At 43.3% G+C, this 26119-nt stretch overlaps 1 protein-coding gene across 1 annotated transcript in view; it reads left to right on the plus strand.

The window, feature by feature from the left end:
* LOC122556265 (kyphoscoliosis peptidase-like) overlaps nt 1-26119 on the plus strand; it is a 131088-nt gene that overhangs the window by 14357 nt on the left and 90612 nt on the right. The window contains exons 3-5 of the mRNA XM_087993199.1: nt 9469-9522; nt 16150-16206; nt 23691-23759. Of these exons, the coding sequence (XP_087849325.1) occupies nt 9469-9522; nt 16150-16206; nt 23691-23759 (180 nt within the window). The remainder of the gene's footprint in view (nt 1-9468; nt 9523-16149; nt 16207-23690; nt 23760-26119) is intronic.

A 26119-nucleotide genomic window follows, 5' to 3' on the forward strand; every position in this document is an offset into this window, starting at 1 on the left:
ATTTGTCTAGCAAAAAGGTTCATATAGGTGCCCATGATATCTGCCAGCCTGTCTGTGCATGGAGAGGCTAGTGTCTCCCTACCTCTGCCTTAAAAATATTAAAGGATTCTGCTTCCACTAAGTTTTCAGGAAGAAAGTTCCAAAGACTCTCAACCTTCTGGGGAAATAATTTTTTGTCTTATGTTTTTGTCAGGTAAGGACTAGATAAGGTCCAATCCAGCCCTCTAGCTCCTCAAGAATAGTCTAGACAATGAAAACTCATCTTGAACAGGCCCAGGGTCAGCTCAGTTGTGACCCTGGTTGAGTGACAAAGAACACTGTAATGTTCCTTGGCGATACTGTATGAGGCTCCTCAATGTCATTGGCTCTGCCATAGGTGGACACTGAGGATAGTGTTGAAGTACAGAGACCTCATGTCTGTTCCTGCGAATCAGGGCACTTTGTGCAGGGTTTTCATTCTACGGTTCCACATCAGTTGGACACTGATCGAGTGGAAATAGTGCCCATTTTTCAAGGTACTGGCTGGTCTTGGAAAACTATAATGGCTACAGGGTGTAAGGAGATACAGCTTGTACCTGGGAAATGCCAACAGACATCTTAATCTGTCAATCTAGTCGTACTGATGACACATGAACTCAAAGCTGAGTGTTGCACTGGTGACCTACTGGATGCAGCTGAGCAGCTACTTTGGAATCCTCATACTTCCCTGGTACAACCCAGCAGAATATTCAACACACTAGCATTTGGGTACTTACCAGTTCTAGGATCACTTGCAGTATCAAATATATTGGGGAGGTTGGTGACTGTCTCCCTCAACAATCGCAATGCTCCCCTGATGGTTCTAATGCTCTGATAGCGGGAGGCGGTTGATACAAGTCAGCATTACTCTGTAATATGCTGCATCCAGTCCTGAGGGTCACTCCTGTTGTCAGACACTGTGAAGCCTTGGACAGTTTGATCTGTCACAAGCTGCACCATTCACCTTGATCACTCTCTCCTCCCGCCATTCCCTTTGACCATTCTCCCCCCATGAATTATAACACTTAAGACAGATGAACTAAGAGCATTGATTACTGCATGGAATTCTGATGTTATTGCCATTACAGCGACATGGTTAAAGGAAGGACAGGACGAGCAGCTTAACATTCCAGGATATCGCTGTTTTAATGGGATAGAAAGACAAACAAAAGCGGTGGGGGAGTTGCATTGCTGATTAGGGATCACATTACAGCTGTGTTGAGGGAGGACACATCGGAGGGATCTTGCAGTGAAGCATTATGGGTAGAGCTCAGGAATTAGAAGGGTGAAATCACAATGTTGGGAAATTTCTATTGACCTCCTAACAGTCCACGAGAGACAGAGGAGTAGAGATGTAGTCAGATACTGGAAAGATGTGGAAAAAGCAGGGTAGGTCTGGTGGATGATTTCAACTTTCCTCTTATTGTCTAGGGGCTCAGATGGGGAGTAATTTGTTTGATGTGTCCGGGAGGGCTCTTTGAAACAGTATGTTGACCATCTGAGGTCACACTTGTCATGTATTAGGGAATGAGCCAGGACAGGTGATTGATGTTTCAGCAGGCCAGCATTTTGGGCTTAGTGACCATAACTCCGTAAGATTTTGAGTAGTCATGGACAAGGACAAGAGTGACCCTCGGGTGAGGGTGCTTAATTGGGCAAGGGCCAACTACACCCAAATTAGACAGGAACTGGGGAATGTTGATAGGGAGCAGTTATTTGAGGGCAAATCTACATCTGACATGTGGGCGGCTTTTAAAGACCAGTTGATGAACGTGCAAGACGTGTATGTCCCTGCATAACTGAAGGATAGGAATGGAAGGATTTAGGAACCATAGATTACAAGGAAAATTGTAAGTTTAGTCAAAAGGAAAAAGGAAGCATATGATTCATCTGGGTAGCTACAAACTGATAAAGCCCTTGAGGAATTAGGAAGGAACTTAAACGCAGAGTTAGGAAGGCGAAAAGGGGTCATGAAATGCTTTGTTAAACAGGGTCAAGCAATACCCCAAAGCTTTTCGTGCATATGTTGGAAGAAAAAGGATAACAAATGAAAGATGACTTAAGGACAAAAGAGGGAAGTTATGTGTGGAGTGACACACATAAGGAAGTGGAAGAGATCCATAATGTGTATTTTGTATCGGTTATCACCAAGGAGGACATGATTGATGCTGACGTCTGGATTGGTGTGTGAATACTCCAAAGCATGTCAATATATTGAAGGAGGAAGTTTTGGGTATCCTCAATTGCATTACAGTAGGCAAGTCCCCAGACAGGATCTATCCCACGTTACTGCGAGAGACAAGCAAAGAAATAGCTGGGGCATATCGTCACATCCTTTGTGACCACAGGCAAGGTTACAGATGACTGGAGATTAGCCAATGTTGTTCCCTTGTTTAAGAAAGGAAGCAGGGATAATCCAGGAAATTATAGGTGGGTGAGCCTGACATCTATGGTGGGGAAGCTCTTAGAACATAGAACATAGAACGTAGAACATTACAGCGCAGTACAGGCCCTTCAGCTATTAATGTTGTACTGACCTGTGAAACCAATCTGAAGCCCATCTAACCTACATATTCCAATATCATTCATATGTTTATCCAATGACCATTTAAATGCCCTTAAAGTTGGAGAGTTTACTACTGTTGCAGGCAAGGCATTCAAGCCCTGACTACTCTGAGTAAAGAAACTACCTCTGACCTCTGTCCTATATCTATCACCCCTCAACTTAAAGCTATGTCCCCTCGTGCTAGCCATCAATGTCTGAGGAAAGAGGGTCTCACTGTCCATCCTGTCTAATCCTATGATTATCCTATATGTCTCTATTAAGTCACCTCTCAACCTTCTTGTTTCTAACTAAAACAGACTCAAGTTCCTCAACCTTTCCTCATAAGACCTTCCCTCCATACCAAGCAACATCCTAGTAAATCTTCTCTGAACCCTTTCCAATCCTTCTTTTGATGTGGTGACCAGAACTGTATGCAATACTCCAAGTGTGGCTGCACCAGAGTTTTATACAGCTGCAACATGATCTCCTGGCTCCAAAACTCAGTCCCTCTACCAATAACAGTTAACGCACCATACACTTTCTTAACAACCCTATAAACCTGGGTGGAAACTTCCAGGGATCTATGTATATGACACCAAGATCTCTCTGCTCATCTACACTGCCAAGAACCCTACCATTAGCCCAGTACTCTATATTTCTGTTACTCCTTGCAAAGTGAATCACTTCACACTTTTCCTCATTAAATACCATTTGCCACCCCTCAGCCCAGCTCTGCAGCTTATCTATGTCCCTTTATAACCTGCAACATTCTTCGACATTATCCACAACTCCACCGACCTCAATGTCATCTGCAAATTGACTAACCCATCATTCAACGCTCTCATTCAGGTCATTTATAAAATGACAACCAGCAGTGGCCCCAAAACAGATCCTTGTGGCACACCACTCATAACGGAACTCCAGGATGAACGTTTCCCATCAACTACTACCCTCTGTCTTCTTTCAGCTAGCCAATTTCCAATTCAAACCGCTAAATCACCCTCAATCCCATGCCTCTGTATTTTGTGTAATAGCCTACCGTGGGGAACCTTATCAAATGCCTTACTGAAATCCATATACACCACATCAACCACTTTATCCTCATCCACCTGTTTGGTCACCTTCTCAAAGAACCTCAAGGGTTAGGTGGATGTGGACTTCAAATGAACACTAATATAACTGTTCATGTTTTTGTACACAGCTATCCCAATAGGAATGGGTGCAGTGCCTTGACGAGAATCCACACTCCAGCTGACCTCTCTCCATGGGACATCCCATCTGGAGCTTGGCAGTTACTGGGACATAGGGGAGCACTCAGATGCATATAAGCCCAAAAGAAGGTTTAATTCCATCTTGCGCTGTACAACAGTCAGAATATCCATTGGTCAGAACAAACACTCAAGCTAACTGATGTCTGACTTTCAATGCGGCTGACTGGTAACTCCATGGAGACGGAGATCAGCACAAAGCCCTGAGACTTTTTTTTTTGTACACATACTAATGTGCATACACGCAATCCTCCTCAGTGAATACAGAAAGCAACAAAGAACTTTCTTGTTGATATACTCAAGGCTCAGTGTGTCTGTGCAGCTGAGACTGTTGTTGAACTTCCAATGGGATTTCCACTCCTGAGCCTGTTTCTAACACTATCTTGAATGTGATCAACACTTCATCTGTGTGAGAACACTCTCCTGGAGGTGTACACTAAGCTGGTAGAAAGTGTACATAAATAGTGGGTCCATGTTTCCTCAGAGGATTTACCCTCAAAGGATTCTTGGGTCTGGTACTTCACAAACTCCTGCCATCTGTAAAGGATTTCTGGGAATTAAAAGATTTTAGTGCCGACATGAGGGAAGGGCTTCACTTCTCTAATATGCATGTCATATAGTTTCATTTACAAGTGACAAAAGTTTGATAGTTACAAATATTTGATATCAATATGGACTTCAGCAAAGCGTTCAACAAGGTTCCACAGGGTAGACTGGCTATGAAGGTTAGATCACATAGAATCCAGGGGAGCTAGCCAATTGGTGAAAAATTACTTTGAAGGTAGGAGACAGGTGGTAGAGGGTTGCCTTTTCCTGTAGGGGGCAGTGTATCAGGAGTCTGTACTCTGCTGTAATTGGAAGTTGGAGGCTGAAGTGGCAACATTTCATAGAATCCCAACAATGTGGAAACAGTCCCTTTGCCCCAACAGTTCCACACTGACTCTCTGGAGAGTGTCCTACCTAAACCCATTCCCCTACCCTATTACTCCACGTTTACCCCTAACTAATATATTCCTGAACACTATGGGCAATTTACTATGATAAATTCACTGAACCCGCATCTCTTTGGATTGTGGGAGGAAACCCATGCCGACGCGGAGGGCGTGCAAACTCCACACAGACAGTCGCCCGAGGCTGCAATTGAATCCGAGTCCCTGGCACTGTCAGGCAGCAGTGCTAACCACTGAGCCACTGTGTCATTTATTGCAACTGAGCAGCTGGAGCTGATTGAGGCCTTGAGCCTGAAGCCTCTGTCTCTGCAGCCTGCCTGGAGGCACTCAGGAGTCTGGGATTCTCTTTGCTGCTGTCTTTGGAAACCTGGTGGCCTGCATTTCTCCTCAGTGAGTTGAAGATTGCTGTAATAACACCCACTACATCTGGGGAGTGCTGGGGTTGATTGAGGCTAGGACTTGGGGCCTTGGTTGCTGCCTACTTGGAATGCTCAAGTTTGGGACTTGCTGTTGTTGCTGCTGGCGTGAGAGGTCTAGTGGCCTGTACTTCTCTCCAGTAGGTACCTAGTGGCCTGTATTTCTTTCCAGTTCCGAGACCCTAGACTTTTCTGTTGTGTGCTGCTGGTGAGGCTCGTTCCTGAAGCCGGGACTCTTTCTATAGTTGGGGGATTCAGGCCTACCCAATAATGGTTTGGGGCCTGAGCCATTGCCTGTGAGTAGCTGTGGTTTGGAGCCTGGGGCCTGTGATGGATGGAGACCTGGACCCTCTCCTTAATACAAATTCCTACTTGTGGGTCTGTACTATCGCATTTTGCTGCCAGTGACTGCTGCCTTTGGGCTTTGGCGAACTATTGTTTAGACCTGAGAGTTGGATAGTGGGTCGGAAAACGGTGTGGCCTAATAAGCCTGTATTTTTGTTTACCATTTCTTTCTGTTACTTATGTAAGGGGTTATGGTGGTCCAAGTGGGGAGGGTGTTGGCAACTGCAGGATCCTCTAAAGTAACTTCTAGGGTGGGGTCCAGTTATTCCTGTGTGAGGCATGGTTGCATCTTCTGTGTCCTCTGAAGTCTCGCCGACCCCCTTTACTCATTTGAACAAAAAACTCAGGGTGAAGTGTTTCACTGAAGCATGTGCAGCCTTGGTGGAGGTAAGTTTTGGTGCCATCACCATTGTCACTGCTTTGAAGATGTACAGGAAGGTGGTGTTCATCCTGAAGACTGAGCAGGTGGCACATCTTGTGCTGGAGAAGAGACTTACTACTGAGGGGACATTCTTGTCTATTGACCCTCTGGAGGTAGATAATCAGAGGGTCATTATATTGAATGACCCCCAGTTTGTACCATCTGAGATCCTTCTTCTCCACTTCTGCTGGCTAGGGGACATGTGATCAGGGATGGTGATGCTGCTGCTTGGTCTGGAGGAGGCCTGCCGAACACACATTTACTCCTTCCTATGCTAAATTTTAATGTACTTGGGCTAGGAGGAGGCCCTGGAAGGTGCATTTTCAGTAGAGCACGCGGGCGATGCTTACCGGGTGTTCTGTTCAACGGGGGTCATGCAGTGCCATACCTGCAAGGAGGTAGGCCACCTCCGGAAAACAACCATTCAGCCCCCACAGGAGGGTTCTGCGTCAGCCCAGGATGCCCGTGAGGTGGAGGGAGGACATCTGAAGGGGTAGATGTTCTGGAAGAAACCAAGCATTTGGGGGCCGCCTCCAAGGAGGATTCCCCAGGTAGCCCTGAGACATTTGGCTCCCACACTGGTCTGAGTCCTCTTCCAGAAGATAAAGACTCTGGGCCATCATGAAAGAAAGGGTTTTGGAACCCAGTTTGTGGACCATTGATATAAATACATGAGTGAAAAGGCAGGATCTACAGGCATTTAGAGATGTAAGCACTCATTTGGGGTAGGCAAAAGTGAGGACTGAAGATGCTAGAGATCAGAATCTAGATTAGAGTGATGCTGGAAAAGTACAGGAGGTCAGGCAGGATCAAAGGAGCAGGATTCGAGGGGATCCTGCTCCTCAGATGCTGCCTGACCTGCTGTGCTTTTCCAGCACCACTCTAATCTTGACTCATTTGTGATAGTCAGCATGGCTTTGTGCATGGGAAATCATGTCTCATGAATTTGATTGAGTTTTTTTGAAAGGGTGACCATGAAAGTAGTGCAGTAGACATTGTCTGCATGCACTTTAGCAAGTCCTTTGACAAGGTACTGCATTGTGGGTTATTGAGTAAGATTAAATCTCTTAGGATCCAGAGAGAGCTAGCCAATTGGATACAAAATTGGCTTGTTGGTAAAAGACAGAGGGTGATAGAGGGTTGTTTTTCAACCTAGGGGATTGTGACCAGTAGTGTGCCACAGTGATTAATACTGGGTCCACTATTATTCATCATTTATATAAATGATTTGGATAATAACTTAGGAGATATGGATATAAGTTTGCAGGTGACACCAAGATTGGTGATATAGTGGACAGTGAAGAAGGTTTTCTGGGAATATAGTGAGCTCTTGATCACTTGGCCCAATGTGTTATGGAATGGCAGATTAAGTTTAATTTAGATAAATACGAGGTGTTGCGTTTTGGTAGGTCAAACTGAGTCAGGACTTGCACAGTCAATGGCAGTGCCCTGGGTCTGTTATTAGAACAAAGAGATCTAGGGGTACACATTCATAGCTCATTTAAAATGGAGTCACAGGTAGACACAGATTTACAGTGAGAGGGGAGAGAATGTGTCAGCATTCACAGGGGCTCCCAGACAGCAAGAGAGTACTTATAGGGAATCATCAGAGTGTGTCAGTATTTATATACGATCCCTGAAAGAGTCATTATGTACAGGGCAGTCCCTGAGTGTGTTAGTGTTTACAAGACATCTCAAAGAGAATAGGAGAAAGTGAGGACTGCAGATGCTGGAGATCAGAGCTGAAAAATGTGTTGCTGGAAAAGCGCAGCAGGTCAGGCAGCATCCAAGGAGCAGGGGAATCGATGTTTTGGGCATAAGCCCTTCTTCAGGAATGGGGAAGGTGTGCCAAGCAGGCTAAGATAAAAGGTAGGGAGGAGGGACTTGGGGGATAGGCGTTGGAAATGCGATAGGTGGAAGGAGGTTAAGGTGAGGGTGATAGGCCGGAGAGGGGGTGAGGGTAGAGAGGTCGGGAAGAAGATTGCAGGTCAAGAAGGTGGTGCTTAGTACGAGGGTTGGGACTGAGATAAGGTGTGGGGAGGGGAAATGAGGAAGCTGGAGAAATCTGCATTCATCCCTTGTGGTTGGAGGGTTCCTAGGTGGAAGATGAGGCGCTCTTCCTCCAGGCGCCGTGTTGCCATGGTCTGGTGATGGAGGAGGCCAAGGACCTGCATGTCCTTGGCGGAGTGGGAAGGGGAGTTAAATTCCTTCGCCTCCGCCACATCTGCTCCCAGGAGGACCAATTCCAATACCAAACAACCCAGAAGGCCTCCTTCTTCAAAGACCGCAATTTCCCCTTAGACGTGGTTGACGATGCTCTCCACTGCATCTCCTCCACTTCCCGCTCCTCTGCCCTTGAACCCCGCCCCTCCAATCGCCACCAGGACAGAAACCCACTGGTCCTCACCTACCACCTCACCAACCTCCAGATACATCGTATCATCCTTCGTCATTTCCGCCACCTCCAAACGGACCCCACCACCAGGGATATATTTCCCTCCCCTCCCCTATCAGCATTCCGGAAAGACCACTCCCTCCACGACTCCCTCGTCAGGTCCACACCCCCCACCAACCCAACCTCCATTCCTGGCACCTTTCCCTGCAACCACAAGAAATGCAAAACTTGCGCCCACACCTCCCCCCTCACTTCCTTCCAAGGCCCCAAGGGATCCTTCCATATCCATCACAAATTCACCTGCACCTCCACACACATCATTTACTGCATCCGCTGCACCCAATGTGGCCTCCTCTATATTGGGGAGACAGACCGCCTACTTGCGGAACGTTTCAGAGAACACCTCTGGGACACCTGGACCAACCAACTCAACCACCCCGTGGCTGAACACTTTAACTCCCCCTCCCACTCCGCCAAGGACATGCAGGTCCTTGGCCTCCTCCATCGCCAGACCATGGCAACACGATGCCTGGAGAAAGAGTGCCTCATCTTCCACCTAGGAACCCTCCAACCATAAGGGATGAATGCAGATTTCTCCAGCTTCCTCATTTCCCCTCCCCCCACCTTATCTCAGTCCCAACCCTCGGACTCAGCACCGCCTCCTTGACCTGCAATCTTCTTCCCGACCTCTCAGCCCCCACCCCCTCTCCGGCCTATCACCCTCACCTTAACCTCCTTCCACCTATTGCATTCCCAAGTCTCTCCTCCCTACCTTTTATCTTAGCCTGCTTGGCACACCTTCCTCATTCCTGAAGAAGGTCTTATGCCCGAAACGTCGATTCTCCTGCTCCTTGGATGCTGCCTGACCTGCTGCGCTTTTCCAGCAACACATTTTTCATCTCAAAGAGAATGTCTATGTGTCTGGGTGTCCATGAGTGTGAGTCAATATTTAGACAGCATTAATGCATATTGTCCAGTCATATATTGCAGTATATAAGGGATTACCCTTGAAGTCTATTGGTGCTATAAATGGAGATTTCTTTTTCTAGTTTAAATTAAGCAGCATGATTTAATGAAAATTCTGAATTTACTTTAATTACAATTTCACAGAAAGGTCTTTGCTTGAAACAGAAAACCCTTTCGTGGAGCGTAGCGATGACACAGGTTTGTTTTTTTTACACAGTATATTTGTTCGCATTGTAGGTTAAAATTTTTAATAAGCATTGTTTTAAATTAGTAATTATTCTGGCATTTCTAGTTGTTTATTCCCTGCTGTTCCAATAGTTTGCTAATAATTAAATCTGTTCTGTTGCTCCAAGAACATTGAAAATAAATAGATTTTCTGTGACATTTTTCTTCAAATTGCATGTCTAAACTTAAATTTACAAACAACAACATAGAGCTGCAAAACGTTCAATATTTATTATTCCCATCCATTGTTACTTGTTCATTGAACTATCCTCCAAACATGTGAATATATCATTCCCATTAGCTTGTGCAAAAGCATTTTATACCCCATCTTATTGAATGCTTTTTTTTGGAAATCCAAATGCAGTTAGTTCTTCAATAATGTGGTGGTTGTATTCTTGTGTAACACCGCATTGTAGAAAATTCACACTTTAGGAACAGAACTTAAAGTGTTAGCTATTTAATCGCATTACAACCAACACATGTTTTAAAAGTTTGCACTTTAGAAACAGTGTCCCCAATTCTTCAATTGCTCTGCAGCGAATTTGTGTTAACGAACTGCAAGTTATAGCAAAATGACCTGTATACCACATCCATTGGTTTCCTTTTTTCCAACTTGCTGCTATACCCTCAAAGAAATGAAATTTGTCCAACATAATTGTGTTTTCACAAAACCATGTTGACTCTGCCTTATGATTTTCTAAATGTGCTGCAAACACTTCCTCAGTAGCGGATCCCAATGACAGATGTTAGATGTTTGACAGTCTCCTACTTTGTCTTTCTCCCTCCTGAACACATTTTTCCAATCCAATATTACCTGTCCAGAAACCTAGGTATTTCGAAAGATCCATCTACCACCAACCTCTTTAAGGTCAAAAGGACTGGTCAGTCTTAGGTAGGAAAGAGTGAACACTGCAGATTCTGGAGACTCAGACTTGATTAAGTGTGGCACTGGAAAAAGCATAGCAGTTTAGGCAGCATCTGAAGAGCAAGAGAGTCAACATTTCAGGCATTACCCTTGCTAATTTAAGTTCTCAACTTTCTGGCTTCCCACAACTTTTGGCAGCATTGTACATATTTCCTGTAATTTGATACATTGCTTTACTTGCTTAGTTAGTCACAGGCTTGCAAATTTTTCAGAATCTTTCTTAAAGTCATAGAGTTATAGAGATGTACAGCATGGAAGCAGACCCTTTGTTCCAACTCGTCAAAGCCGACCAGATATCCCAACCCAATCTAGTCCCACCTGCCAGCACCCAGCCTATATCCCTCCAAACCCTTCCTATTCATATACCCATCCAGATGGCTTTTAAATATTGAAATTGTACCAGTCTCCATCACTTCTTCTGGCTGCTCATTCCATACACATACCACCGTCTGCGTGAGAAGGTTGCCCCTTCAGTGTCTTTTATATCGTTCCCCTCTCACTCTCAACCTATGCCCTCAAGTTCTGGAATCCCCGACCCAGGGAAAAGACTTTGTCTCTTTATCCTATCCATGACCCTCATGATTTTATAAACCTCTATAAGGTCACCCCTCAGCCTCCGACGCTCCAGGGAAAACAGCCCCAGCCTGTTCAGCCTCTCCCTATAGCTCAAATCCTCCAACCCTGGCAACATCCTTGTAAATCTTTTCTGGACCCTTTCAAGTTTCACAACATCTTTCCAATAGGAAGGAGACCAGAATTGCATGCAATATTCCAAAATTGCACTAACCCATGTCTTGTACAGTTGCAACATGACCTCCCAACACCTGTACTCAATACTCTGACCAATAAAGTTAAGCATAACAAATGCCTTCTTCACTATCCTAACTACCTGCAACTCTACTTTCAAGGAGCTATGAACTAGCGCTCCAAGGTCTCCTTGTTCAGCAACACTCCCTAGGACCTTACCATTAAATGTATAAGTCCTGCTAAGGTTTGCCTTCCCAAAGTGCAGCACCTCGCATTTATCTGAATTAAACTCCATCTGCCACTTCCCAGCACATTGGCCCATCTGATCAACATCCCTTCTTCGCTGTCCACTACACCTTCAATTTAGGTGTCATCTGCAAACTTACTAACTATACCTCTCATGCTCACATACAAATCATTTATATGAATGATGAAAAGTAGTAGACTCAGCACTGATCCTTCTAGCACTCCACTGGTCACAGGCCTCCAGTCTGAAAAACAACCCTCCACCACCATCCTCTGTCTTCTACCTTTGAGCCAGTTCTGTATCCAAGTGGCGAGTTTAGATTAGATTAGATTACTCACAGTGTGGAAACAGGCCCTTCGGCCCAACAAGTCCACACCGCCCCGCCGAAGCGTCACCCACCCATACCCCTACACATCTACCCCTTACCTAACACTACGGGCAAATTAGCATAGCCAATTCACCTGTCCTGCACATCTTTGGACTGTGGGAGGAAACCGGAGCACCCGGAGGAAACCCACGCAGACACGGGGAGAACATGCAAACTCCACACAGTGGGTCGCCTGAGGCGGGAATTGAACCCGGGTCTCAGGCGCTGTGAGGCAGCAGTGCTAATCACTGTGCCACCGTGCCGCCCATGAATTCTCCCTGTATTCCATGAGATCTAACCTTGCTAACTAGTCTCCCATGGGGAACCTTATCGAAAGCCTTACTGAAGTCCATATAGATCACATCTACAGCTCTGCCCTCATCTTTCCTCTTTGTTACTTCTTCAAAAAACTCAATCAAGTTTGTGAGACATGAATTCCCACACACAAAGCTATGTTGACTATCCCTAATCAGTCCTTGCCTTTCCAAATGCATGTACATCCTCTCGCTCAGGATTCCCTCCAACTTGCCCACCACCGACATCAGGCTCACTGGCCTATAGTTTCCTGACTTGTCCTTAGCAACCTTCTTAAACAGTGGCACCACGTTAGCCAACCTCCAGTCTTCTAGGACCTCACCTGTGACTATCGATGATATAAATATCTCAGCAAGAGGCCAAGCAATCACTTCCCTAGCTTCCCATTGAGTCCTGGGGATTTATCTAATTTATGCGTTTCAAGACATTCAGCACTTTCTCCTCTGTAATATCGACATTTTTCCAGATGCCACCATCTATTTCCCTACATTCTAAATCTTCCGTGGCCTTTTCCACAGTAAATACTGATGCAAAATACTTGTTTATTATCTCCGCCATCTCCTGCGGCTCCACACAAAGGCCGCCTTGCTGATCTTTGAGGGGCCCTATTTTCTTCCTAGTTACCCTTTTGTCCTTCATGTATTTGTCAAAACCTTTTGGATTCTCCTTAACTCTATTTGCCAAAGCTATCTCATCTCCCCTTTTTGCCCTCCTGATTTCCTTCTTAAGTATACTCCTACTGCCTTTATACTCTTCTAAGGATTCACTCGATCTATCCTGTCTATACCTAACATATGCTTCCTTCTTTTTCTTAACCAAACCCTCAATTTCTTTAGTCATCCAACATTCCCTATACCTACCAGCCTTTCCTTTCACCCTAACAGGAATATACTGTCTCTGGACTCTTATTATCTCATTCTGAAGGCTTCCCATTTCCCAACTGTCCCTTTACCTGCGAACATCTGCCCTCGATCAACTTTCAAAAGTTCTTGCCTAATACCGTCAAAATTGGCCTTTCTCCAATTTAGAACTTCAACTTTTGAATCTGGTCTATCTTTTTCCATCACTATTTTAAAACTAATAGAATTATAGTCACTGGCCCCAAAGTGCTCCCCACTGACACCTCAGTCACCTGCCCTGCATTATTTCCCAAGAATAGGTCAAGTTTTGCACCTTCTCCAGTAGGTACATCCACATTCTGAATCAGAAACGTTTCTTGTACACACTTAACAAATTCCTCTCCATCCAAACCCTAAAGACTATAGAATACATTTTTGTTGAGAATTATGAAATGTCTCTTGCTACTGTATCTCTACCGCATGTTTTTTGTTTGTTTCCCATTTCTCTTTCATTAACTCTGGTCTCCTACACTTGCATTGGATTTAATTAAAGTTTCTGAAATAAGTTTTAGACAAATGTTTTTAAACGTCAAACTGAATCATGCTTACATAGAGAAATTTTGACATTAAAATAATTAACCAAGTCTCTTTAGTCATAACCATGTCTTATAACCTGTCTAATTGAGATATTATAATATGATAATAGCATTGTTTCAGGAAACTCTCCTGTATAGACTGTGGATGAATCCTCCACACTATTTTTGTTAATTTGATTCATTTAATCCTAAATTAATTGTTGTGGTACTTTTCTGACATGCCTCCGTTATTTCTTGGCGTTTACCTTGTATAATCATAAAAATCACATTGAAGGTTGATCTGCTGATCTTTGGATCCTTAGATGCTTGTCCTGGTCACTTAGCAACCATGGCTCTGTGATGGTTATATCATACTAATGGGTGTCGCTTAGCTCTGTTGGATGGGCAGCTGGTTTTACCTGCGCAGAGTGACACTAACAGCATGGCTTCAGTTGCTGCACTGGCTGAGGTTACAATGGAGGACTCTCCTTCTCAACCTTTCCCCTCACCTAATGCATTGAGACCCTCATCTCAGCTCCAGGGCATCTCTGCAGCAGTTTCTCAATGTAGTGTCCTTGGCCCAACCATTTTCAGCTGCTTCATCAATGACCTTCCTTCCATCTTAAGGTCAGAAATGGGGATGTTCACTGATGATTGGACAATGTTCAGCACCATTTGTGACTCCTCAGATATTGAAGCAGTCCATCTTTAAATACAACAGGATCTGGATAATATCCAGGCTTGGGCTCACAAGTGGCAAGATATAGCACACTATCCTCCACCATTTTCATCACCTACAGTCAGACCCAACCACTGAAAATATATTTCCCCTCCCTACCCCATCTGCATTCCGCAGAGACTATTCCCTCCATGATCCACACCAACCCATCCTCTGCACCCAGCACCTTCCCCATCTGCCCCTCGAGGTGCAAAACATGCATCCACACCTCCCTCCTCCTCTGTCCAAGGTCTTAAAGGATCATTTCAAATGCAGCAGAGATTCTCCTACACATCCTCCCACTTCATTTACTAAATCCATTGCTCTCGATGTGGTCTCCTCTTATTCAGCAAGACCATGCATCAACTCGTGGAATTTTTCAGGGAACACCTCTGGTCTGCAAGCACCAAAAAAGCCCACCATCCTGTGGCCAACTACTTCAACTACCCCTCCTACTCACCCAAGAACATGCAAATCCTGGCCCTCCTCCACCATCAAATCACCCATTGACTGGAGGAAGAACACCTCATCATCTGGCATGGGATCCTACAACCATACAACATCAACATTGACTTCATCAGTTTCCAAATCTCCCCAGTGCCCACCTCATCCCAGATACAACCCTCCAACGCAGCACTGCCCTCTTAACCTGACCTACCTGACCATCTTCCTTCCCATCTATCTGCTCCAACCTCCCCACTGACCCATCATAGTCATCTCTCAACTGCATCCACCTATTGTCATCCCATCTACCTTCACCACCAACCCCTATATTCCTGATAAAGAACTTATGCCCGAAACGTCGACTCTCCTGGTCCTTGGATGCTGCCTGACCTTCTGTGCTTTATCCAGTGCCACACTTTTTGACAAGTAGCATTCATACCAAATAAATGCCAGGCTGTGACCATTACCAATAAGAGACAATGTAATCACTGCCCCCTGACACTCAGTGATGTTACCATTACTGAAACTCCCACTATCAACATCCTGGGGATTATTATTCGCAAAAAACTCATCTGGACTCACCATATCAGCACAGTGGCTACAAAAGCAGGTCAGAGTTTATGAAAACTGCTGTGGATAACTCACCTCCTGACTGCCCAAAGTCTGTCCATCATCGACAAAGCACAAGTCAGGAGATGGCTGAATTGGTGAGGCTCCAAATACACTCAATAAGCTTGATACCATCCAGGACATAGCAGCATGCATGATTGGCATGACATCTATAAATGTCCTCTCCCTCCACCATTGATGCTCAGTCGCAGTAACGTGTACAGTCTATAAGATACACTGCAGAAACTATCAAAGATCCCGAAGCAGCATCTTCCAAACCCATGACCACTTCCATCTGGAAGGATAAAGGCAGCAGAAACATGGGAGTACCACCCAATTTAACTTCCCCTCAAAGCCACTCACCATCCTGACTTGGGAATGCATCACTGTTCCTTCACTTTTGCTAGGTCAAAATCCTGGAATTTCCTCTCTAATGGCATTGTGGGTCAACCCACAGCAGGTGACCTGCAACAGTTCAAGAAGGCAGCTCACTGCAACTAGAGTGAGGCAATAAATGTTGGCCAGCCAGTGATGTCCTTTTCCCAATAAAATGAATTAAAATATATGCAGCAGACTTTGTCGTATTCACTTATTTATGCCACCAGACCAATCATGCTGCATGCAGACGTATGATGATTTTTTAAAATTTATTTTAAATCTTATTTTTAATATTTTGCTTAAATCTTGTTTTAAATCTTATTAAATCTTATTGGCCAGTGCATTCTTATACTTATGCACTCCATCCATTCCTGCTTATGGTTACTGCAGTACCAATACCACGCTATAACCTTGTCTGTTCTCTTTCTGTCTTCAGGAAAGGAAGAAGTGGACATACCCTTCAACCTACCAAGGTTGGCCTTTGATTTCAAAGGTAAGAGAGATTTCTTCCAGTTACAGCAATGATCAGAACTCATTAACAGAAATTCCTAAGAACAACATCATTTGGATTATTTTGGTGAATGGTTAGAAGCAATGGCTAAGTAATTGATACGTTACTTAACAATATTAGTTTGAAAGTCTGGCTTTAGCACATAACAAATCACTGATGACTATGGCTTGAACTTGGTGATGTTAAAACTGACACCTGTGGGTTTAACTCAGCAGTGCTAAGTCAACAAAATTTCTGTAGAGGACTATGTCTGGGCTCCTTTGACACACTTCAGCTGTAAGTGTGATGTCTGCTGCTTGATATAGTGACATGCCCAGGGACTCAGTGAGAGACATTACAGGTTCAGGAATACTGGGGATCATAATGTGGGGGAGGAGGGATATCTGGATCTAAAGTAGGGACGAGGAGGAAGAGGTCACCTCATCCTTCTTACCACCTTGTCCTTAGCCCTCTGTGTTGCTATGGCTGAACTCATCCTCCTTCAATTCCTCAAAGAAAACTCTGTTTAAGTGTCAGTCAATTTTCAAGACCGGATTCTTCTTATCATGGGAGCTGGTGGAATTTAACTCTGGTTAATAAACATCTGGTTAACTAATATTTGGAATAGGAAAGCTATTGTCATTAATTGTCATGATTAAACTATCAGTTGTTCTGAAAACCCATCTGGTTCACTAATGTCTAATAAGGAAGGAAATCTGCTGTCTTCACCTGGTCAGGTCTACACGAGTTCAGGCCCACCACAATTTGGTTGGGTCTTAACTTCCCTCCAAAAGGCCTACCCAGCCCTTCTGTTCTAAGGCAATTAGGGATGGTTGAAAGAAAGCTGGTCTTCTGTGATGCCAATATATCCCTTGAAAATGGGCAACAAATGACCAGTTAAAAAGTGCTATTAAATTTGTATTGAATTCCTCAGCAATGTATTTAATCTAGTCCACCTGTTCACAATTAACAGAGCTTGGGAGTGAGCTGCCAATTTCTGTATGAATGTTAACAGATTCCTCACAGCCAACCAGCTGCTTCAAGATCTGCCAGACAGCTATTCCTGAGGCAGGTTATACCTCCTTTTTAGACTAAACATGAAAAGTTACTGCTTCACCTTCGGAACCAATTTTTGTCACCTCCAAGCATCTTTGGAATCCAAAGTTTTCAGGAAAATTACTCCTAAAATGGTTCCGAAAGACAGGTCTTTGAGCTAAGGCGACATGTTTCATATCTGAAATACTGACCTCTTTGGTTTGCCCTTGACAGTGAGTCACAAGCCTACTGTGGAGTTCCAGTTCCCCGTTACATTCAAATCCATGTTCTCAGAACATTAATATGGAGTTTTGGATTATAGTCCCATGCCATGGTTTTTATACTCCAAAAGATATTCTGCATTCCAGGAAAATTGAAGTTCACATTTTTTATGTGTGTTATTTCAGTTCACCACACTCCATAAATCTCACTGTTCTCTGATTACTAGCTCCCTATATAACCAATAACCAATTCAGACACAATTCATTAATACATCCATCACCCTCATTCCATCAGTCTCAAGTCTTCCTTCAGACCATATTTTCTTTTTCAGATAAATCAATATAATAATATTAAAAACAACACATACAAAATAAAAATAGATTATATCCCCCTTTTCAGTTCTAAGCATCTTTTTTTCCATTATATCCAACAGTTTTTTTTTAGAACTCGTTGCTATCTTTGGAAAACAATCAGGCTGCTGCTGCTGTTGACCAATTTCAGTTTGGAGCTCTCTCCATCTTTCTCAAAGCTGCAATATCGACACTCACATTTCGTTAATTGTACATTATCATGTTGTGACTTATCATTGATGTGGCACCTAATGGATATTGCTACTGACCCCCTTTTCAGAAGTTCTTCCAATATTTTCAATAAGAAAAATGCCATATTTACTGCCTCACCAAGAGCAGAGGTCTCTGCCACTAAGGTACGGTTTACAACTCTTCTGGTCTTTTTAGCTTCCCAAGCTAAAGGACAACTTTATGGTTCTGAGGAGTGGTCACCAGACCCTAAACATTAACTCTGATTTCTCTTCACAAATGCTGCTAGAGACCTACTAAGAAACTGAAGTTTTTGCATTCACAGTGTCCGCGGTATTACAGCTTTCTGACTTCACCTGACAAATGAGCAGCATTCCGAAAGCTCGTGATTTTAAATGAACCTTTATAAGAAACCCTACTTTGACCAGTAGCAATGGAGCTAACGTTCTCCAAACAATTCTGCCGAAGCAAATTAACTGTTGATATATTCTGCCTAATTTCCAATCCAAGCCCCCAAAAGCCTAACTTCCAATTTTAAGTTCTGCTTTAAGCCCACTTATGACATTTTCAAATTCACTGCTCCATTCCTCAAAAAAAATCTATGTGCATCATAAACATGCCTGAAAGCTGTCCCGTGGTGATAAAAAGTCATGGCAGGATCTGTTTCTAACTCACCTCAACTTTAGCAAGACAGATATTACTGAAGTGTCAAAATCTAGAGTCATCTGTCAGTCATATATACATCTATAGGTCAAATATACATCTGTAGGCCATATATACATCTATATAACTTCCAGAGTAAATGGATGACAAAGAATCTCTTCCATCTTGAGTTGATCTCCTTCCAGAAATGCCTCTTTATTATCAATTGATTTATACTTACAATTATTCATTGACGACAAAGCCAAAAAGCTGAATTGCTTTTCCTGCTATTGGCGAATCTATCATTATACTTTGGCCCCTCAGTTTTACACCGAAATCTCATTCCACTAGTCTTGCTTTAGTTTTGTAAGTTTCATCAGGAGTCTCAATAGGCTGGTTGTCCCCTACCTAATACCTCTTTGTGCACCTTAATTCTCTCCAGTTACATATTTGTTTCTGTTTGGCAGCCTTTCTTAACTTGTCTCTTAGAACTTTTGACCATTTTAGACTTTTCAGTCACATGGGCTTCAGTTTCCCGTTTGGTCATTCTGTTTTTCCTTGTCAAACTCTATATTGCTTTCTGTCTCTTTCTGAACTTGCTACTGTTTGACATCAATGCCTATTAATAGGATTCCTTTCAATGGCTTGTACTCTCTTTCCAGCAGCATGTTCATTCCCAAATCCATTGTTTGATCTTACACTGTTTTCTTGCTTCCAATATTTGTATTTAATTTTCCAATTCATGAGTGTAATTCCTCATGGTTTACATTCATCCAGGTTTTATATTTCCCAATGACCTTCCTGGCTGTACTTATAATAGTCACATTTCTCCATTGACTAACCCATTCTGCTAAATATTTGCCGTTAGTATCCAGCTTAAGCTTTTGTCCTTTGGGACCAATGGTCTCACTTGTACTATCAAAGCCAAATCATCAGACAAACTGTCAATAGTGATTGTTTGATCCTCATAGCTACGCAACATTTGCTTATGAGATATACTTGGTACCTCACTATTTTATATAACTCCTTTAGAATATGCAAGTTTGTACCCAAACGGTCTGATTCCTATGGTTTGCACTTATTATTTTTCCATCTTTACCAATAAATATATGAACTTTTGCCAATTTCTTTGAGACCACTGCTTTAATGAGAGCCTCTCCTCATGCAGTGCATTCAAATGCTCTGGAAAATGTTGGACTAATTCCCTAGCCAAAGGCTGATCACTCACTCCTTTTGGAGTTTTAGGATTTGTTGAAGTCTTTTATCATTCAGAAATGAGACTTAGATAAATGATTCCTTTGTCCAAACCAATCTTTATTGTTCTAGGATGCAAGCAGTGAGTACTGATTCACATTATAGGTAATAACTCCAGCAAGTGATTCAAAATACAACCTTTTAATAACATAAACATGGGAAAATCTTTGCGTGACTACTCAGCAAACAGTACGTAGTTACAAAATTGCGATAACAGGCCTGCCTGATGGCAAGTGAATACTGGTGCAGTTCACTGGGACTGCCTGTTCTTTCCCAGGCCATCTGCTTTCCCATGGATCCTGGCCAAAAGATGTCTGCTTGTTAAAGCTGCAGGTTTCTTTTTGCTTACTAGCTGTTAGTAATACTAAATTTTTAAACCTCGAACTACTCTGTCCTTCATTATAGCTTTCAAAACATTTTATTCTTCCACAGATTCCAACAGAAAACTAATTGATATGGACCATATTCTCCAACTGTTTGCCACCAATTCTTAGCAAGTATAGTCCACATTAGTGCAGATGATAATTAACATATTGGTCGATCTATCAATTTTTTATGAACCATTTTGTACATCACTGCATGTTTCCTCTCATACTAAAAGGATTGATAAAAAGACGTTCTGCTGTCGTATTCATTACTATTATGTTCATATTCACACACCTACCTCCAAATTCATGAGCAAACTCTCATCCATTATCAGTGAGAAATTTTACTAGTGTCCAAGTCCAGTCGTTACCCAACTTTCCATTACATTATCAACTTTTTTTTAATCTTTATTATGCATTATTATTGACTGACAAAATCTAGTTCCTAAATCTACAAACTGTCAAATGAAAATACTTTTCTTCGTTATCTCATACATTTAAATCCATAACTACCACCTCATTGAAATTGCTTGCAATGAGCTATGTTTCTTACAAATCTCACATTTATCACTTTTCCCTTCCATGAGATTATCATACAAGTCTTCCCTTATTCTTGATTTTACTGAAAATATTAACTTTTTAGAACTTGAATGGACAAATTGCTTATGTAATTTTGGCAGAACTGGCTTTTTGCCTTCAAAACCTCTACCGCAATGTCAATAAAGCTTAGTTTAGAGTCTTTATGTTCCATTGAAGGAGTACCATTGTGGTCTGATTATGCACAATGCAAATTCACAGATTTTCCAAAATGTCATAGCTTTGTCATTTTCCAGATTGAGTCTCATCTGTGCTTTCTCGATCAATGGTTGACTCAAGAAACGGTATTTCACTGGACACATTTATGCTCACAAAATTATTGATTCAACTATTTTAAAAAGATTTTAGTGTGTTGTTATCCCCAAATCAGAAACTGGTGGAACTCTCAAATTCCTTAACTTTGTTTCCAATCCTTTTTACTCCGAGAGTCTAGGTAGTATTTTAATCAGCCTTTTCCAGTCACGATTTGGAGATGCCGGTGTTGGACTGGGGTGTACAAAGTTAAAAATCACACAACACCAGGTTATAGTCCAACAGGTTTAATTGGAAGCACTAGCTTTCGGAATGCTGCCCCTTCATCAGGTGATCACAACTCCTATCAACATTAGAAGTCTGTCTGATACTTTGGCACTGCCAATAAATTAAATGCCATCACAGTTTGGGAAATTTCCAAAATGAAGCTCCACAGTCTTATATACAACTTACTGAATTCAATTACATCCTCTTCCATAGTACTGTACTCATTCCTTCTAAATTTGTCAAAGTCTGACCACATTGATAAACTGTCACTAAGTCATATTTTTGATCAGTTTTTGTCCGGGAAAATTAATAATCTGTCCAAATCTTCATTGTGCTTAAGTGATTGGCTGTAATTTCACAAAAACTTTGATTCTTAACAAATAAAAACAGAAAGAACTGCAGATGCTGTAAATCAGGAACACAAAAACAGAAGTTGTTGGAAAAGCTCAGCAGGTCTGGCAACATCTGTGCAGAGAAATCAGAGGTAATGTTTCAGGTCTGGTGACCCTTCCTCGGACACTTGATTCTTATTATGTTTCTATATGGTAACAAAAGTGTTAACACTTGTTTTCTCTTTGGTAAAGAAATAACAGGGCCGACATTGTAACTTCATTCTTTTACTGGTCAAAGACTCATTTTCAGAAAATGGTGGGTAAATCATATCCTGAAACATTACATTTTGACTCAGCCGTCCCCTTCTGCCAACGTCATACTGTAAATGATAATTGTATTTAAAAAGGAGTTCAAGTTTCACTTTGACATGAGATCTTTATTTTAGTTAGCTACAAACACACATCCTTGATTCCCAGCTGCTTATGTTTATACAGCTAATTCAAACCCAATCAGCTATTTATTAATTTTTCCATCATCTCTTCCTCCATTCCATTAGGTCTCAACCATTCTTTGAAACTTTATTACAGGATAATTATCACAGATCGCCTGCCCCTTTGCCACCAAAACACCACACAAATCTGAGGTAATGACCATCAATAAGAAGAGAGAAAATTCTCTGAACACCACCCCTTGACATTTAGTGGCATTACCATCACTGAATTCCCTGCTATCAAGTTCCTGGGAGCTGCTATTGACCAGAAACTCAGTTGGACTCACCATATAAATAGTGTCTGCAAGAGCAGGTCAGGGACTAGGAATACTGCAATGAATAACTCACCTTCAGTCTCCCCAAAGCCTGTCCACCATTGACAAAGGTAAAAGTTAGCTGTTGATGGAGCACTCCCCACTTGCTTGGATGGATACACTTTCAATAACACTCTAGGCTTTCCACCGTCCAGAACAAAGCATCCTGTTCAGTTTGAACAGCACCATTCATTCTCTGTACTACCGACACTCAGTATCAACAGTGTATCCTATCTACAAGATGCACTGCAGAAATTCACCAAGGTTCCTCAAACAACACTTTCCAACTCATGACTGCTTTCATCTAGAAAGATAAGGGCAGCGGGTACATAGGAACACCAGCCTCTGCAAATTCCTCTCGAAGCCATACACCATCCTGAATTTAGATTAGATTAGATTAGATTACTTACAGTGTGGAAACAGGCCCTTCGGCCCAACAAGTCCACACCGTCCCGCCGAAGCACAACCCACCCATACTCCTACATCTACCCCGTACCTAACACTACGGGCAATTTAGCATAGTCAATTCACCTGACCTGCACATCTTTGGACTGTGGGAGGAAACCGGAGCACCCGGAGGAAACCCACGCAGACATGGTGAGAATGTGCAAACTCCACACAGTCAGTCGCCTGAGGCGGGAATTGAACCCGGGTCTCTGGCGCTGTGAGGCAGCAGTGCTAACCACTGTGCCACCGTGACTTGGAAATATATTGTCATTGCTTCAGTTTCACTGGGTCAAAATGCTAGAACTCCCTCTCCAACATTGTAGGCATGGATTGGAGTGGTGCAAGAAGGCTGCTGTATCCCTGTGGCAGTTGGGGGTGAAGAACAAATGCTGACCTCAGCCACCATTTCAGCTTGTCCCTTTCAGCTGACAAAGTGCCATAATTTCCTCCCGAGAAATCTGTCTCTAGTTAGTTCCCTCCTCCTTGTCAATGCTCTTTAAACCCCATTTGAGTGACCAAGTTTTCCTAGAGGTTTTTTGGAGTTAGAGTAAGTTTTTGCTTGATTATACTGTGTGTGTGGTTCTTTTTGTTAAACTTCCTTGATGATGCTATATCAATGCAGGTTATTACTGGTGTGGGCACTGGGTATTTTCATCTTTCTCACAGATACATGCTGAGAAACCCAGGCTTCATTTTCAATTTACTGATGTGAAATTAATACTTGTTGCAGAACGGAATGAAAAAGGAGAAGTGGTGGAAGAATTCTTAGTTGATAGGACAGCAAAAGTGGAACATGAAGGTAATCAGATTGACTGTGTTTGCCTTAAGCACATTTTAGACTATGGATTGTTTGTTCAGCTGCCATTATGTATAAATTGGTGAAAATCTGCAGTCTTAAGCTCATAACTTCCCTGCTTTTTAGTATAAAGGCAGAACCTTTGTTCTTTAGACAGGGCTGGGAAATCCCTGACCCATCCCTGAGTGTCCATATTTTAATTGCAGGGCGGTGGGGATATTAGAGATGATCTGGGCAATCAGATCGGCCAGCAACTCTCAGAGTGGAACTTCCTCCAGACAATAATCCTCAGTGCAGCATCAAGTGACTGTGAGGCAACCAGTATCGAGCAGCAATGCATTCAACACCAGCTAGACAGAGAGAGAGACACACAGAGAGAGTGAGTGAGTAAGAGAGAGAGAGACAGAGAGAGAGAGACAGACAGACAGACAGAGAGGGAGAGACAGAGAGACAGAGACACACACAGACAGACACGGGGGCAGCTCAGTGGTTAGCGCTGGTTTGACCCAGGTTCAATTCCTCAGGTGACTGTCTGTGTGGTGTTTGTACATTCTCCCCACATCTGCGAGGATTTCCTCTGGGTGCTCTGATTTCTTCCCACAATCCAAAGATCAGGTGAATTAACCATGCTAAATTGCCCATAGTGTTAGGTGCATTAGTTGGGGTAAATATAGGGTAGGGGAATAGTTCTGGGTGGTTTACTCTTCAGAGGGTCGGTGTGGACTTTTTGGGTCAAAGGGCTTGATTCCATACTGTAGGGAATCTAACCTAATCTTAATACAGCAGGCTGGTGACCCTTTGGTTAGAATTGCAAAATGAGTTGAAGAGAATATAGAAATTAGTTGACGAAAGTGCAGATCAGGTGAATTGGCCATGCTAAATTGCCCGTAGTGTTAGGTAAGGGATAAATGTAGGGGTATGGGTGGGTTATGCTTCGGCGGATCGGTGTGGACTTGTTGGGCCAAAGGGCCTGTTTCCACACTGTAATGTAATCTTTAGTAATCTTAAAAAAAAGAAAGTCAGACAAACCTTTCTGCAGCAATGTGTTAAGTGCTGCAAGTGGAAAGGAAAGAATGCCTATTTACATGATCAACAGTGTTAAACTAGTCAAATCGAAGCTTAAAATGTCCAAGGGTTTTAAGCATTGCATCTATTACGGTCTGGATAGATCTTATTTTGAGTGATGTGACTAGGTCTGGGCACCAAGACACAATGTAGATTCTCAAACATTTAAGACAATGGACGAAAGGAATAAGGAATGAAACAAAAATAGAAGTTGCTAAGAAAGCTCAGCAGACCTGGCAGCACCTGTGAAGAGAGATCAAAGTTAATGTTTTGAGTCAGGTGACCATTCCTCAAAATTCAGTTTTGGGGCCCTTCAAGGAAATCGATTCGTAGAAATGCTGGATTACAGCAGGGTCTCAAACTGGCTGGATTACTCCATGGGGAGTAATTCCGCCACCTCCAAACGGACCCCACCACCAAGGATATATTTCCCTCCCCTCCCCTATCAGCATTCCGTAAAGACCACTCCCTCTGTGACTCCCTCGTCAAATCCACACCCCCCACCAACCCAACCTCCACTCCCGGCACCTTCCCCTGCAACCGCAGGAGGTGCAAGACTTGCGCCCACACCTCCCCCCTCACCTCCCTCCAAGGCCCCAAAGGAAACTTCCATATCCGCCACAGATTCACCTGTACCTCCACACATATCATCTATTGCATCCTTTGCACCCGATGTGGCCTCCTCTATATTGGGGAGACGGGCCGCCTACTCGCGGAGCGTTTCAGGGAACACCTCTGGGACACCCGGACCAACCAACCCAACCACCCTGTAGCTCAACATTTCAATTCCCCCTCCCACTCCACCAAGGATATGCAGGTCTTTGGACTCCTCCATCGTCAGACCACAGCGAAACGACAGTTGGAGGAAGAACGCCTCATCTTCCGGCTAGGAACCCTCCAACCACAAGGGATGAACTCGGATTTCACCAGTTTCCTCATTTCCCCTCCCCCCAGCCTGTCTCAGTCAAATCCATCAAATTCAGCACCGCCTTCCTAACCTGCAATCTTCTTCCCGACCTCTCCGCCCCCACCCCAGTCTGACCTATCACCCTCACCTTGACCTCTTTCCACCTATCACATTTCCGACGCCCCTCCCCCAAGTCCCTCCTCCCTATCTTTTATCTTAGCCTGCTGGACCAACTTTCCTCATTCCTGAAGAAGGGCTAATGCCCGAAACGTCGATTCTCCTGTTCCCTAGATGCTGCCTGACCTGCTGCGCTTTTCCAGCAACACATTTCCATCTCTTACTCCATGGGGAGCCAAATCAGGGATTGAATGGCCTCCTTCTTCCTGCTTCC

Source organism: Chiloscyllium plagiosum, unplaced genomic scaffold (assembly GCF_037043375.1).
Source record: "Chiloscyllium plagiosum isolate Xiang-an unplaced genomic scaffold, Cpla_swu_hap1 HiC_scaffold_13, whole genome shotgun sequence".
NCBI classification, from domain to species: Eukaryota; Metazoa; Chordata; class Chondrichthyes; order Orectolobiformes; family Hemiscylliidae; genus Chiloscyllium; species Chiloscyllium plagiosum.